We start from the raw sequence: 14,868 nt of genomic DNA on the forward strand, positions 1-14,868 counted from the left end.
ACTCTGAGAGGAACCATATGTTTGACAGAAATTCTGTTTCTGTCACAACCCATTTTGGCACATGTGGGGGCCCCAGTGTTGTTGATGAATCTTGGCATCCCGTTCGGCAGAATGCTCTGGATAGAGATGAGGTTTGCTTCTCACATCCCTGTTTCCCAAACTCATTACTGAAAGGGCTGTTGACCTTCACCCAGAGCGTGCTGCCTGCTGCTTGTAGTTCGTGCACACAAACAGACGTACGTGTTGGCTGTGTGTGCCATGACACATATGTCACTGTAACCAGGGCTCAGTGACAGGTGGCAGTACATACTCATTAGTCTTGTTTGCCATGCAGTTTGTTTGTAAATCCTTTGCAAAATGCTTACATCGGAATATAGGGGGATGATTTTGTTTTGGAATTTTGGACATAGCGGCTAGACGATATGCCACACTTGCACTTCTTAAACCCTCTCACATAGATAAACAAATGATGAGAAACATAAGCAAAAGAAAATAACTCAAGCAGAATTCTATGTCGTCGTTGAGCAGCCCTCCCCTCTGTCCCCCTGTTCCCCCCTCGCCCCCCTCGTCCCCCCATAGGACACAGAGGTGACTTTGGAAAGTGATCTATGGACCGCTGTGCCGGTCTCAAGTGTTGTCATGGCTAGTTAGCTGCAAATCGCTCTGCACATCCTCATGAAAACCAACAAAGGGATATGCCATATATGTACATATTCAACTTTGTATGTTCAAGGGTATTCTCTGCAATAGTGGTAGCCAGTGTTGGAGAATCAATCTTTCTTAAAAGGGGTAAGACAAAATAATTGATTTTAATGAATGCGGCCTCATGTCCTGCGGCCGCATGTAATCCGCAGAGAATCGTTGAGCGTGAGCTCAGGGCGACAAAAAGACGTTCTCAGAAGACTCATCGAGTGGCCTGTAATGATAGTCTCCATATAATCCCATAATTCCTTGTTTAATTAAACTCCAGAGCCGGCCTTGAGACCCAGACAGATTTGGTTGCTCTTTTATTCTCACAGTTGTTATTTTGAGGCTATTTGACTTCCGTTTGTCCATGTGGTATGTTGAAACATTCTAGAGGGCATTGTTAAACTGAGTTTAGTTGTGCCCATAGCTATTGCAGGGGATTCACCTGGGCTAACTTTCAGAAGACCGTTATGGTTGTCATTATATGGGTAGAAAGGGTTTCTGTAAAGGACAATGAGCTCTCAACAAGCGCTCTACTTCTATATCTCTCGTGTTTTGGTCTCTACCCTTCACTCCTTCTGGACTGTACATGTCTGATGAAATCCAACAAGGCCTGGAGCAACACTGGCTAGTCACACTGGCTTGTCAATGTCTTATTGAGCACATTTGTGAAAATATGAATTTTATAACAGGAAATGAAAAGGGCCATGTAGTTTGAATAGACATGCAGAGGAGGTGAAAATGATGCAATTTCCTAAATTCAGTTATAATGGTAATGCGCTGTGGTAATACATATTCACTGTCAGAAACATTCCTCTTGGCCTGGATTGGATGGCTTTGTGCAGTATCTATATTCCTCAAGCAAAAATGCAGCAGCTTAGTTGAATGCCTAAAAGTATTGTAAGATATATTGTAATTCATTTATTGACAGCAGCATCATGGAAACACAGAATATGGGATTGAATGGTTCTGGCGCGATATTGTTGTTATGTTCTGTATATTCTGGCTGTGCTGTTGTTTGAGCAGCAGTGTGCCCTGGGCCATTGTGAGAGAATAGTGTGGTGAGGAACCGCAAGGTGGCCTGGGTAGATTAACCCTTCCACCCAGCACCCCCTCCTCCCCCCTACCGCCTGCAGCCCTCTGCAGCCCTCTGGGGCCTCTCCCTCTCTCTCTCAGGCAGGATTGGGTATCAGGCCTCTTATATTCTGTATAAATATCCACAGATTAAGATAATATTTGCTCTGTTGTGCTCAGAGAGAGGGAAAGCTGTCATTTGAATCCTCTTTGTAGCCTCTCCCCCTCAATAATATGATTCTAGCAAACGACATAGCCTCTGGAGTGGTTCTGCCCCCAAACTACAGAACATGGCTTGTATGGACCATTTCAGGCTTTCACCCATACTTTCTACTGCCATTTCAATGACATCGGTTAATCAACTATGTGACTAATTTCTGTCTGAACAGAGGCGTGTGGGTAACAGACAACCGAAGAGATGAATAACCAATAAAATGGACTTCCTTTTCATTGTTGCTAATTTCCACTGTATTATTCAAGTGTAATCCTAATATTAACTGAGCTGGCCTCTCCCTCCCTCCCCATTGGCCCAGGTAATCGTACAGACGAGGGTTCAGACGTGGAGTCGGAGCCGGACCTTCCCTTGAAGAGGAAGCAGCGTCGCAGCCGCACCACCTTCACAGCCGAGCAGCTTGAGGAGCTGGAGAAGGCCTTTGAGAGGACACACTACCCAGACATCTACACCAGGGAAGAGCTGGCCCAGAGGACCAAGCTCACTGAGGCCCGCGTACAGGTTAGTTAGACACACAAACAATCAACACATACACTGTCATGGCTGCTGAGAATTATCCAGGTGTTTATGACACTGATGTAAAACACTGTTTTCCTGTACTTTGACACATTAGTTATCCTGGTATAGTTTTTACATCTAACCAAATCTGAGTTAATGGAGTTTACAGAGTTATTTTAGATACGTTTGGACTTAATGCTTTACAAGTAACGTTTTTCAGGATTTTTTTTCAGGAACAGTTTATCAGTAGGCTATGTTCCCTATTAGCTCATCAAATGTAAGACAAACTACTTGTATTGGGGAAAGTTTATTTGGCATCCTTAATACAATATGCTTCCAGCTGACTATAATGTGGTTTAGATAGATATGTTTTTTTCCCAAAAATGTTTTCCAATTCATCCCACGTCACTGAAATCGAAGCCATCCATTTGCCCATAACATAATTTTGGAGTAAAAAATGCTGCCAATGTATTTGCATAAATACACTTGAATGCATCCATGTCATGCCCAATTGGACCTTATTTTATATTCTTATTTTTCCATTTATCCTCTTCTTGGTCTCCTGCTGCCGTTTGTCACACATGGCGATGATATATTTATTCATCCCAGTGCAGTTCTTTTTCCCCCATATTTCTACCCCCCCCCCCCCCCCACCTCACCTTTGTGAGTTCACTGCTATCTGTGAGTTCTCATCTGTTCTAAGAAGGCCTTGACAGGGAATTCTCCATTTTTTTCACACCCAAGACTCTACTCCAGAACCTGCCTGACAGCTTGTGTACCATTTGGTTTTATGTAACACTGAAGGAAAATACAGTAGAGTTATAGCGGCAGCTGTTCTGGAGGGAGAAGTGAAAGAGAGAGGGAGAAGAGAAAGAGAGAGGGAGAAGAGAAAGAGAGAGGGAGAAGAGAAAGAGAGAGGGAGAAGAGAAGAGAGAGGGAGAAGAGAAAGAGAGAGGGAGAAGAGAAAGAGAGAGAAAGAAAGAGAGAGAGAGAGAGAGAGAGAAAGAGAGAGAGAGAGAGAGAAAAAAGAGAGAGAGAGAGAGAGAGAGAGAGAGAGAGAGAGAAGAAATGCATTCCTTATGGATTTCTCATTTCGGCCTTTGGCCAGGATCTCTCTCCTATCACTTTCAAGCATGTCTCTGCTTGTAAACCCCTGTGCATATCACATAGGGTCTCTCATCCTCTCCAGGGACCCAATGCCCTGACAACAACATTAATCAATCAGACGTTAGTAAAAAAGGGCCGGGGCAACCCTCTCCTCTTACCACAGCCCCTCGCTCACTCCCCCTAAACCTCCCAAACTCTGAACCACCCCGCGCGCTAACTGTTCCTCACACCCCAGACATGCGGTTAGGGGTAACTGATTCCACACATGTCTTTGTCTGTCTAGCGAACCCTCCAAACAGAAAGGTGTATGCCAAAATGGTTGATGCAGCACTCAGGATGATGCTGAGAGATTTATTTCATGTGTATTTTCTTGCGATATATTATGTTTTAGAATGTTTCAAATATACTTATGAGGCAAACTTGGAAAGGGAAGTGGGAAGGTCTTTCAGTTATTATTTGATGAATCTCTTTTTCTGAAGATTGTCCTCCATTACAGTGTAATGGCGGTCTCATGAAATACATCTGGAAAATACATGCATGTCTCATAGATTCTGAATAATGACAGATGGGTTAAAATGCTTTGTATTTACAATGCTGTCCATTTGGTTCAATTTGTTTAAATGTAGCATCAATGTTAGACCTTGTAGAGTGGAGCTGAATTCTTTGTGAAGCTCATTATGATTGTAGAAGAAAAGATCCAGCAAACCTGTCTCTGATTGGTTGAGCAGGCAGAGTGTCATGTGGGCTAGAGAGCACAGTGTCCTCTGTCTTGTCCATGTTCCAGGCACTTCACAGCCCTATTTGTAGGTCAATTACATTTCAATTTCAGAGAGAATCTCTTCAAGCATTTGCCTCTAGAGTATTTATGGAAACTGATGATCATTTGAAGTCTAAACGCAAAGAGAAAATACATGGTTGAAAACTGAAAGGAAACTCCTGCAAGATAATAGAGCTTAATTATGTCATGTGAAAACCTGAGGTATTTGAGACAAGGATATAATTTGTTAATGCAGTTTTCCTCATAATCTAATTCTAAAACGCTTTTAAAGTCTCCTAAGGTCAACTCAAACTTAATTTTCTGAGAAGGTCACCCCAAGAAACTGACTCTGGAAGTAAATAATGGACATCAGTCTTCAATGTTGCTCAGTTGTTTGGCAAGTGAGTTGGGAGGAGGATTTAGGATGGACTATGGAGCCCATTGTATAATTGTTTCTTTTTAAAGAGTTGTGTGTTTTTTTCATTGGCTTTGCCAAAGCACTGCCCCATTGCATCTGCACACCAGGGACTTCCCCTGCGCCTCGTCAGCCTGCTGAAGTACTCAGACACGTCCTAATTGGCCACACTGACCACTGCAGACATGATGATATAAGAAAAACGGTAAAGCCTCTTCTCTAAAACTGCTCCCAATTGAATCAATACATTGAAAAAGACATGGGGCCAAAGGCTGGATTTCGATGTGTGAACTTGACAGTTTTAGTGTCCATGCGTTTTGAAGATGTCAGCCAGCTGGGGTTTCACATAGGTGCCCAAATGGCCAATCTTTGGGCTGGACAGAAGGACCTTTGGCCCGAGAGCCGACCTGCTCCAGCACAGCTGCAATGACGCATCTTCCAGATGTCAGCGAGTAGGGAGGCTAAGAGGGCAGTAGGGGTGAGTCAGAAACCCAAAGCAGAGGGGCGGTGTTGTAGGATCTTAAAGATCCATCTCTTCTTCAGTAGGATTTGTGGTTGTGGTTACGGCTTACCCTGTTGGTTGTTATTGTAATAATCTGTTAACCCATGTTTGTGGTTTACACTGCAGGGTCACATAGTAAAATTGCTATTGGCTGTGAGGGTATATGGGCCCACTCCAAGATGAGAGTTATTATGTGGAATGGTGCTCAAGAGGCCTCCTGGTTTAACGAGAAGTGACAAGTGTTTGGTTTACTGGTGACTCCACAGCCCAAACTCACTGCCCTATAAACTCAGCTAACCCAAACCCCCTCCTCTCCTCGCCCCTGCCTGCCACCTTGAATCACACTATCTCATCCATCTTCATCAGGCCCACCACCCCCTAAAACACAGCTCCCAGCAGCCCCCCCTGGAACCGCTACTGTTTTATCACCCCAACTGACAAATTAGGGGATCTGATCCACATCTTACATCCATTAGTTCCAGGCTACCTGTCCCTATAAAGCTAGCTAGCTGTCTCCTGATCTGAGCACCCCACTCTCTGTGCTGCCCATTCTGCATCTGAAATAAAACACTCATTCCGAACTGGACCAGGCAGTGGAGTCCTTCCACAGACTATTAAGAACAGAAAAGAGCGTCACTTGTGTCTATCCTTCAGAGGTATGGGCCAGGTGGATGGGGGGGGGGGTCTGTTGAGCGAGGGAGAGAGGGCAGAGGCTGTAAATGCTGTAAATCAGTGTAAATCCTCTCCTTCTCACACTTGAAATGAATTACATTCTCTTCTATTTAGGCTGAGGTTCCCACCTCTGCTGAGGAGGCTCATCTGAGCGGCGCTTAGCAAATCTGACACATAGATCCCCTTTCATTCCCAATAAACATTCTAGATGTAGCTATTATAGTTAGAGGAATCTAATAAGGTATAAGCGTATCCTTTTATGCAGCATAGAAATCAATTTGGCAAGACGTTTTCCTCTCTAACTGGAGAGTGTGCTAAGCGTCCGATGCCAACCGCAAAACAGAGAGAAGAGGATCCTGCTTTGTTTGTCTCTGTGGTGCCCTCTCTCTGATCTCTGAGGCCTCTGTGGAGACACTGAAAAAAGGAGAGATCCCAGCGCTTCCTTATAGTCCCACAGGAAATATTATTGACACTTTATTATATATATATATATATAAATGCTATATATACAAAAGTATGTAGACACCCTTTCAAATTTGTGGATTTGGCTATTTCAGCCACACCCATTGCTGACAGGTGTATAAAATCGAGCACACAGTCATGCAATCTCCATAGACAAACATTGGCAGTAGATTGGCCTTACTGAAGAGCTCAGTGACTTTCAACGTGACAGTGTCATAGGATGCCACCTTTCCAACAAGTCAGTTTGTAAAATTTCTGCCCTGTTAGAGCTGCCCTGGTCAACTTCTATGAGCAACTCCGGCTCTTCTGTGAAGTGGTAGGCCACACAAGCTCACAGAATGGGACCGCCAAGTGCTGAAACGCGTAGCGCATAAAAATCGTCTGTGGTCGGTTGCAACACTCACTACCGAGTTCCAAACTGCCTCTGGTAACTTAAGCACAATAACTTTTCATTAGGGGCTTCATGAAATGGGTTTTCATGGCAGAACAGCCACACACAAACCTAAGATCACCATGTGCAATGCCAAGCGTCGGCTGGAGTGGTGTAAAACTCGCCGCCATTGGACTCTGGAGCTGTGGAAACATTCTCTGGAGTCCGATGGACAAATCTGGTTTAGGCAGATGCCAGGAGAATGCTACCTGCCCCAATGCATAGTGCAAATAAGGTCCATAGTTTGGTGGAGGAGTAATAATGGTCTGGGGCTGTTTTTCATGATTCGGACTAGGCCCCTTAGTTCCAGTTCCCATTTCAGCATGACAGTGCCCCCATGCACAAAGCGAGGTCAATACAGAAATGGTTTGTAGAGATCGGTGTGGAAGAACTTGACTGGCCTGCAGAGGGCCCTGACCTCAACCCCATCAAACACCTTTGCGATGAATTGGAATGCTGACAGGGAGCCAGACCTAATCGCCCAACATTAGTGCCCAATCTCACTAATGCTCTTGTTGCTTAATGGAAGCAAGTCCCCGCAGCAATGTTCCAACATCTAGTGGAAAGTCTTTCCAGAAGAGTGAAGGCTTTTATCGCAGCAAAGGAGGGACCAACTCCATATTAATGCCCATGATTTTAGAATGAGATGTTCAACAAGCAGGTGTCCACATACTTTTATATATAAATATATAACTCAGGCAGACAGGCATAGAGCCATTCAGTTACTGTTCAATTGAACATTAGAATGGGCCAAACTAGTGACCTAAGCGACTTTGAGCGTGGTATGATCGTCGGTGCCTGGAGCGCCCGTTCCAGTATCTCAGAAACGTCCGGCCTGCTGGGCTTTTCATGCACAACAATGTCTAGGGTTTACTGAGATTGGCGTGACAAGCAAAAAACATCCAGTCAGCTGCAGTTCTGTGGGCAAAAACAGCTCGTTGATGAGAGGTCGAAGGAGAATGGCAAGAATCGTGCAAGCTAACAGGCGAGCCACAAACAGACAAATAACAATGCAGTATAACAGTAGTGTGCAGAACGGCATCTCAGAATGCACAACTCATTGGTTTTTGTCACAGATGGGCTATTGCAGCAGATGACCACACCGGGTTCCACTCCTGTCAGCTAAAACCAAGAAGAAGCACTGGACAATTGAGGAGTAGAAAAACAGTGCCTAGTCCGACGAATGACGGTTCCTGTTGCGTCATGCTGATGGCCGAGTCTGGATTTAGCGTAAGCAGCATGAGTCCATGGCCCCATCCTGCCTGCAGTTCAGGGAGACGGTGGTGGTGTAATGGTGTGGGGAATGTTTTCCTGGCACACGTTAGGTCCCTTGATACCAATTGATCAACGTTTGAACACCATACCTTGTAGAATCCATGCCCTGAAGATTTCAGGCTGTTCTGGAGGCAAAGGAGGGTCCGACCCAGTATTAGATGGCTGTACCTAATACTAACTGGCCACTGAGTGTATATTCCTTTAATTTAGTTTAGGATAAACATAACGATGCTATAGAGATGTGAAATAGAGATTAAATAGAGATTTACTAGGTTGTTGTCCCGCTAGGTGATTACCAATGGCAGGAGAGAACGGCATAGTAGGATTCACTAGTAACAATGGCAGAGCCCACCCAATCCAACAGTCATCCATGTTCCCACCAGTCTGGTTTTATGTCGGTTCCATAAAGGAATAAATAGGGGTTATGTAGATTGTGGAGGAGAAATTGTTGCAATACATCTGTGTGAATGTTCTAACAGTTTCTTATTATTAGAAATGAAATGACTTTCCTTCAGTCCCTCTGTATTCCTGATACTTATCGAGCTAATCCCACTCTCCTCTCAAATTCTCACTCCCAGCTACTCTAATTAGCATAGTGCCAGTCTGGCAGGCAGTGAGGCAGGCAGGCATAGAGAGAAACAGCAAGAGCTAGTGAGGGTGGGTAGTACGTGGTATAAAACCAATGAGGATTTCTATGTTGTTTCGCCTCTTTGCACTACTGTGTTCGTTGTCTGTTTGTGGAGTGCGCCATTGAAAATACATGAGAATGAGGTTCGTCCTTGTTTTTGTGGCGCATTGTTCACTTTGTAGAAGGTGCACATGTGGCACCGTTGGCTTAAGAAACATATCATTCTGACAATAACTCCCTTTCAAAAACGCTCTTCACGATTGTCTGAAATTAAATGAAGACGATTAGATTCTATTTGAGACAAAGGACATTTTAGGAAGGGTTTGAATGCAATGTAATGTCATGCATTGCAGTGTTGTGTTAGTGTTATCGAGGATCAGTGATTACCGAATCAGATCCTCAGCTCTATAGATTCCATTGTGTTATGTTTATTATTGAGTGAGGCCAAGAGAAACGGTGGAATACAGACCCAGGCAAATGCCACTCTCTCAGATAAGAGATTACATTAAAGGATATGTATATGCCACATCAAAGCTATATCAAAGCAACTGTTGTTAACACCTATCTCTCCCCACCTTCACTTCACTAGACCCGCGGACATGTTTTCAGGACCTTCAACTTGCCTGACATTCGTTCCAACCTTCATGTCCCCCAACCCCCTCTACAGTCCCTGCCACCCCCTCCATGTCTGTGCTCAGCTCAGCTCAGTAGCTCAACTGCTTTAAAGCGGGTCTCTTTTTGTCTCCCAGGCTCCAGTAAGCTCTAGTCCTGGGAGATGTGGTGGTTCCCCAGGTTTTCTACCCTCCCCCACCCTCCAACTTTCTCCAGTATCTTGCAGGGATTCACACATAGAGTCCATGTTAGCCCCAATATAGAGGAAGCCAGGCAACCAACAAACCTCTTACACTGACAAAACAAAACAGGACTGACATGGATGCTGTAGATGCAGACTTTGAGGTACATATGGAGGGAGACATGGAGGAGGGATGAAGCTCTCTCTCTCTGTAGTGTAGAGGAATTAAACCGGATTGGGGAGAGCAGAGGAGAATCTGTCATCCAAGGTGACTTTGTGATCGGGTTCCAGAGTACAGCTTCAAATCCTCCTCAGCTGCAGGCTGTGTGTGTGTGTGTGTGTGTGTGTGTGTGTGTGTGTGTGTGTGTGTGTGTGTGTGTGTGTGTGTGTGTGTGTCTGACGCACGCCTGCCTAACAGACCTGGATGGAAATACATGTATATTTTGGCATTTGTTTTTTAAATACTTAAGGACAGATCTACATTCACTGGGGGGGAGGGTGGTCCAAAATAGGGGAGGGTTGTCAAACTTAATACTTTGTTTTGTGGAATTTCATGTGGTTTTTATTGGGCACAGGGGAGGGTAGTGCATTTTTCCCCTGGTTTACATTCACTCATCTGATCGTATTTTCCCTATAAACAATGGCCTGACTTACTTTTGATATTACCTTAATAAAGGTAATTTCTGAAGGTTTGTTATGGTGTGGCTATTATTAAGTTTTAACTACTGCAAGGCTATGATATGAAGGCAGTCCGCCCCAGCGCTCCAACTGACTCCGACAGTTCTACTTGAGGTGAGGAAGAATGTTTCAGGCCTGCCAGAGTTACTCCCATAATCTAACAATATAATGCTTATCGTTATACAAAATATTTAGATAGAAAATTGCCTAGAAGGCCAGCATCCCGGAGTCGCCTCTTCACTGTTGACATTGAGACTGGTGTTTTGCGGGTACTATTTAATGAAGCTGCCAGTTGAGGACTTGTGATGTGTCTGTTTCTCAAACTAGACACTATAATGTACTTGTCCTCTTGCTCAGTTGTGCACCGGGGCCGTCCACTCCTCTTTCTATTCTGGTTAGGGCCAGTTTGCGCTGTTCTATGAAGGCAGTAGTAAACAGCGTTGTACGAGATCTTCAGTTTCTTGGCAATTTCTCACATGGAATAGCCTTCATTTCTCAGAACAAATATAGACTGATGAGTTTCAGAAGAAAGGTCTTTGTTTCTGGCCATTTTGAGCCTGTAATCGAATCCACAAATGCTTATGCTCCAGATACTCAACTAGTCTAAAGAAGGTCAGTTTTATTGCTTATTTAATCAGGACAACAGTTTTCAGCTGTGCTAACATAATTGCAAAAGGGTTTTATAATGATCAATTAGCCATTTAAAATGATACATTTGGATTAGATAACACAACGTGCCATTGGAACACAGGAATGATGGTTGCTGATAATGGGCCGCTGTATGCCTATGTAGATATTCCATTAAAATCTGCTGTTTCCAGCTACAATAGTCATTTACAACATTAACAATGTCTACACTGTATTTCTGATCAATTTGATGTCATTTTAATGGACAAAAAATTTGCTTTTCTTTCAAAAACAAGGACATTTCTAGGTGAGCAAACTTTTGAACGGTAGTGTATATAAAAATATTCATATCATACAGTGGACACCTAAGCCTATAGGTCTATGCTTGCAGACTCTCCTACAGCTGAACTGTGAGGTGGACAATTATTGTAGCATAAAAAACAAAAAACAAAATTTGCTATAGTTTTGCATATGCTACACACCAACACACAAGGAATAGTGTTTTTGTAATTTGTTATAGCTGTTTTTAAGGACATGTAAATGTGTCTCATTTGGCCAACATCCCTCGTTTTTGATGGCGCTGGCTGCCCCAGGTTGGATCTGAATGCATATGGATGTTCCTTAAATTTCTCAAATGTACGGGACATTAAAATCTTCCCTGTCATGTTGTCCTCCATCCTCCTAAAGGAAATCCTGAAATGGCATATTGTTTACATGATATTCACATGAAACCTAGCTATAGACACACTACAGACTCTGGCAAGTGCGCTAGTCCAGCGTCACTTTGATTATGCCTGCACATCATGGTTCACCGGCAGCCCCAAACATCTAAAGTATACGCTACCAGCTAAACAAGCTTGTAAGAATTGTACTTAAAGTCTCCCCTCATACTCATCTGGAGGTTGAGCATGTTTTTGTATCTGTAATGTGTCTGTATCTATGTAATTGTATTTATGTAAAAATAGGGGCCACAATGGAAATAAGTCCCCGACTTTATTGTACAATCCCGGTCACTTAAAAAAATCTTTGAGTATATATGTATTTTTTAAACGGACAGATAAAGTCAATCAATCCAAACTGTGCAGCAGCCAATAGATGAATGGAAAGAGACAACAGTTACAAAACACCAGCAAGTTTAATGACATTCAGAGATTGTCAAGCCAAGCCTTTGGTACTGGAGAAGCCTACAAGGTAGGGAGGGATGTATTTTCTGTTTGTGGAGATTGACATAGTCTATTTATTGTGGTGTTGAAAACACAAACCATGATATTGAAGGGCCTGAAGTCGGTATGCTTTGTTTATTGGGTGTGTGGTGCTTTGGCACAGAAACCTGTTGGAGGGGAATTCTTTGTGTATATTTGAAATGATGATCATTATAACATCAAAATGTTGACAATCTGATTCCCCCCAAGCTCATCATTGTCTGCAGCCGGCTCTGATCCTAATGTATTGAAACAGGCAGGGAGAGTGAGCTTGTCTGTTGTGGTCGGCAAACACTCAACCTTCTGGCCGTAGCCATGTGTGGCATCGACTGTGCCACAAAAGCAAGTCCATATCCACGATTAGAAACACAGGGTCGCTACAGTTATTGTTATTTATGGTCATAAACATTATTTTGAGTTCATTCTATGGGGGGAGGGTGTATATTTTTCAGTTCAAGGGGAGGGTCATGTGAATTTGTATTTTCTTTTTTTTATGACACCTACCTCTATTGGAAGTATTTTCAAATAATTTTCTTTAAAGAGTCTACTATTTGAGTATTTTCAAATACCTGGGTTAAATGCATGGGAGTATATTTGAGTCAGTGTATTTGAGTATTTTCAAATACATTCCAATATTTAACGACTTGTCTGTTCAAATGAAAAATATTTAAATGCTTACTTCCAAATGTCTTTGAAAGTAATTAGAAATACCCTAAGTAGAATTTGGACCCAGGGCTTGTGTGTGTGTTTATCTCAGAGTCTTCTGCTTTACACCCATGGCTGCTGAAGTAAAACATTCCATCTCCTCTGAAGCAGCACTGACGCATGACCCCCTCTCGCCCAACAATACGGTATTGACCTGGGCACATTGGGCCCAATGTTTGCCAGCTTTAACTCGATAGGGCTGCAGCCTTTGGCATTTTAGTTGACTTGAGTAGATCGGCGTCGTGGCGGGCTCGTTCAAAGCCTCCGAGTAAATTCACTTAGACAGATGCTCTTCACAGGCTCCCCTCTCATTAAGGTAGAAGGGTGGCTATGGAGACCACAGGGCAGGGGAGGGAGATGTTGAGACATCTCCATACACCACTCTTAACTACATCCTATTATGTATTTATATACTGACATGAGGATGAGAGGGACATTCTATCAGGAAATTGTGTGAATTATGTATCTGAGAACTTCATAAGACAAGAGTTTGGTAATGTGTTTTGGTGAGAGAGCAAAATGGAAAAAGAGAGAACAAAACAGAGTATTAGAAAGAGAAAAGTGAAGGAACAAGACAAGAGAAAGTGGCAAAGGCATTTATGTGTGTTTTGTGTATGGCATGATGGAACACCTCCTGCCTGTGGCTAGGCTGACATAAAAATAAGGACGTTTAAAGAGGGGTGGGGTGAGTTTCAGAGGTTGGAGGTGAGGGTGGCACTGCAGGGCCAGGTGATTTGGCGTCTCTGGAAGAAAGGGGTGTATCCCCATGCCCATCCCGGGAAGCAGGCAGCTGTTTGTCTAGCCCCAGCGGGAAATCAGCAGCTCCAGCTCAGAACCAGTACCACGCTCCACTACATCCCAATAGCAGTCATATCAGTGGGGGCACCAGGGTAGCCCTGAGCCCTCGCAGTGCTTTATTTGGTCTGGAAGAGTTTGTTTGTTGAATGGGAAGTGTGAGGAAATGATCTGCTTCCAGAAGAGGCTCCCTGTTGGTTGGGGTTAGAAGTTGAGAGGCTTGATTCATGCGAGTGCTTGTACAGTGGGGTATTTTGACATCTCAGTCACTTTTTTATCACATGAGACGCTCTTGATGAAATTGAAACTAGATGCAGACATGATTAAGGCCTAAGAGATACAGTGCGTTGTATAACACACAATTCAAACCGAGATCTCTCTTTTTGTGATTGAGAGATCTCTGTGTATGTGAGTTTATGTGTAGCATATGTTTGTGTTCAGGAGAAGGAGAGGCCCCAATAGCAGTGAGTGTGTCCCTGTGTTACTCCCTTGAAAGTTGGGCTCTTTAAGAGCTGTTTAAAAGGGACGCCCCCTCTTTGTGCCCAGTGTTCTGCCTGGCGTATGGAAGCCCTTTTGTCCAATCCTTTCATCTGGCTTCACAATAGGCCAGGCCGTTTGAAACACAACAGCAGATGAACTGCGCTGACAGTGTATTAAACTCTGATGAATTGCCAGTGCGAGGCATAGATCAGTGTCCTTCAACCTTTAGCACATACTGGGCCCAGGCCCTGTCTTGGTTAAATGGAACAGGTTGCTGGCTGTATGGCTGCTCTTTTCAAAAGGCCTGATTATATTCATGTTTTGTTGAAGCAGAAGCCTTTTTAAAATGTGTAAATCACTGCAGTTTTAAAGGAGCCTCTTTAGTCTCTCCCATTCAGGGAGTTGACATTGTGAATTCGTGGTTGAAAGTTGATAATGGTGTTGGACATTTTGTGTGCATTTCGGTACAATTCTACATTTGATTTAGATATCTTAAGAAGACTAAGATCTACAGGATGAGCTATTTACATGCTAGACTGTACAAAGGAATATTAATTTATGTTTTGTGTCGATTACAAATAAACTGCTAAATCCATCCACCTTTTATAATATAATTGAAATAATTCACTTAGTATTTATTTGCAATTGCATGTATCTGATTAAAAGAAAGAGAGATAAGAGACAGAGATAAACAGAGAGAGAGAGAGAGAGAGAGAGAGAAAGAGAGAGAGAGAGAGAGAGAGAGAGAGAGAGTAAGAGTGTGTGTGTACTGTTGTAGTGGCATTCTTTATGGCCTCCCTCCAAATGTCTAATAGGTTCACAAACATACTTGAGATGTCTGATGCTGCT

The 14,868-nt window shown here is 43.4% G+C and overlaps 1 protein-coding gene across 5 annotated transcripts in view; it reads left to right on the plus strand.

Annotated features, from left to right (window-relative positions):
* LOC139371150 (paired box protein Pax-7) overlaps positions 1-14,868 on the plus strand; it is a 61,372-nt gene that overhangs the window by 24,058 nt on the left and 22,446 nt on the right. For 3 of the 5 annotated variants that reach the window (XM_071111261.1, XM_071111263.1, XM_071111262.1), the window contains exon 5: positions 2,295-2,494. In XM_071111261.1, coding sequence (XP_070967362.1) covers positions 2,295-2,494 — 200 coding nt within the window. The remainder of the gene's footprint in view (positions 1-2,294; positions 2,495-14,868) is intronic. The other 2 variants (XM_071111258.1, XM_071111259.1) reach the window with 1 other exon arrangement.

This window comes from Oncorhynchus clarkii, chromosome 17 (genome assembly GCF_045791955.1).
Source record: "Oncorhynchus clarkii lewisi isolate Uvic-CL-2024 chromosome 17, UVic_Ocla_1.0, whole genome shotgun sequence".
NCBI classification, from domain to species: Eukaryota; Metazoa; Chordata; class Actinopteri; order Salmoniformes; family Salmonidae; genus Oncorhynchus; species Oncorhynchus clarkii.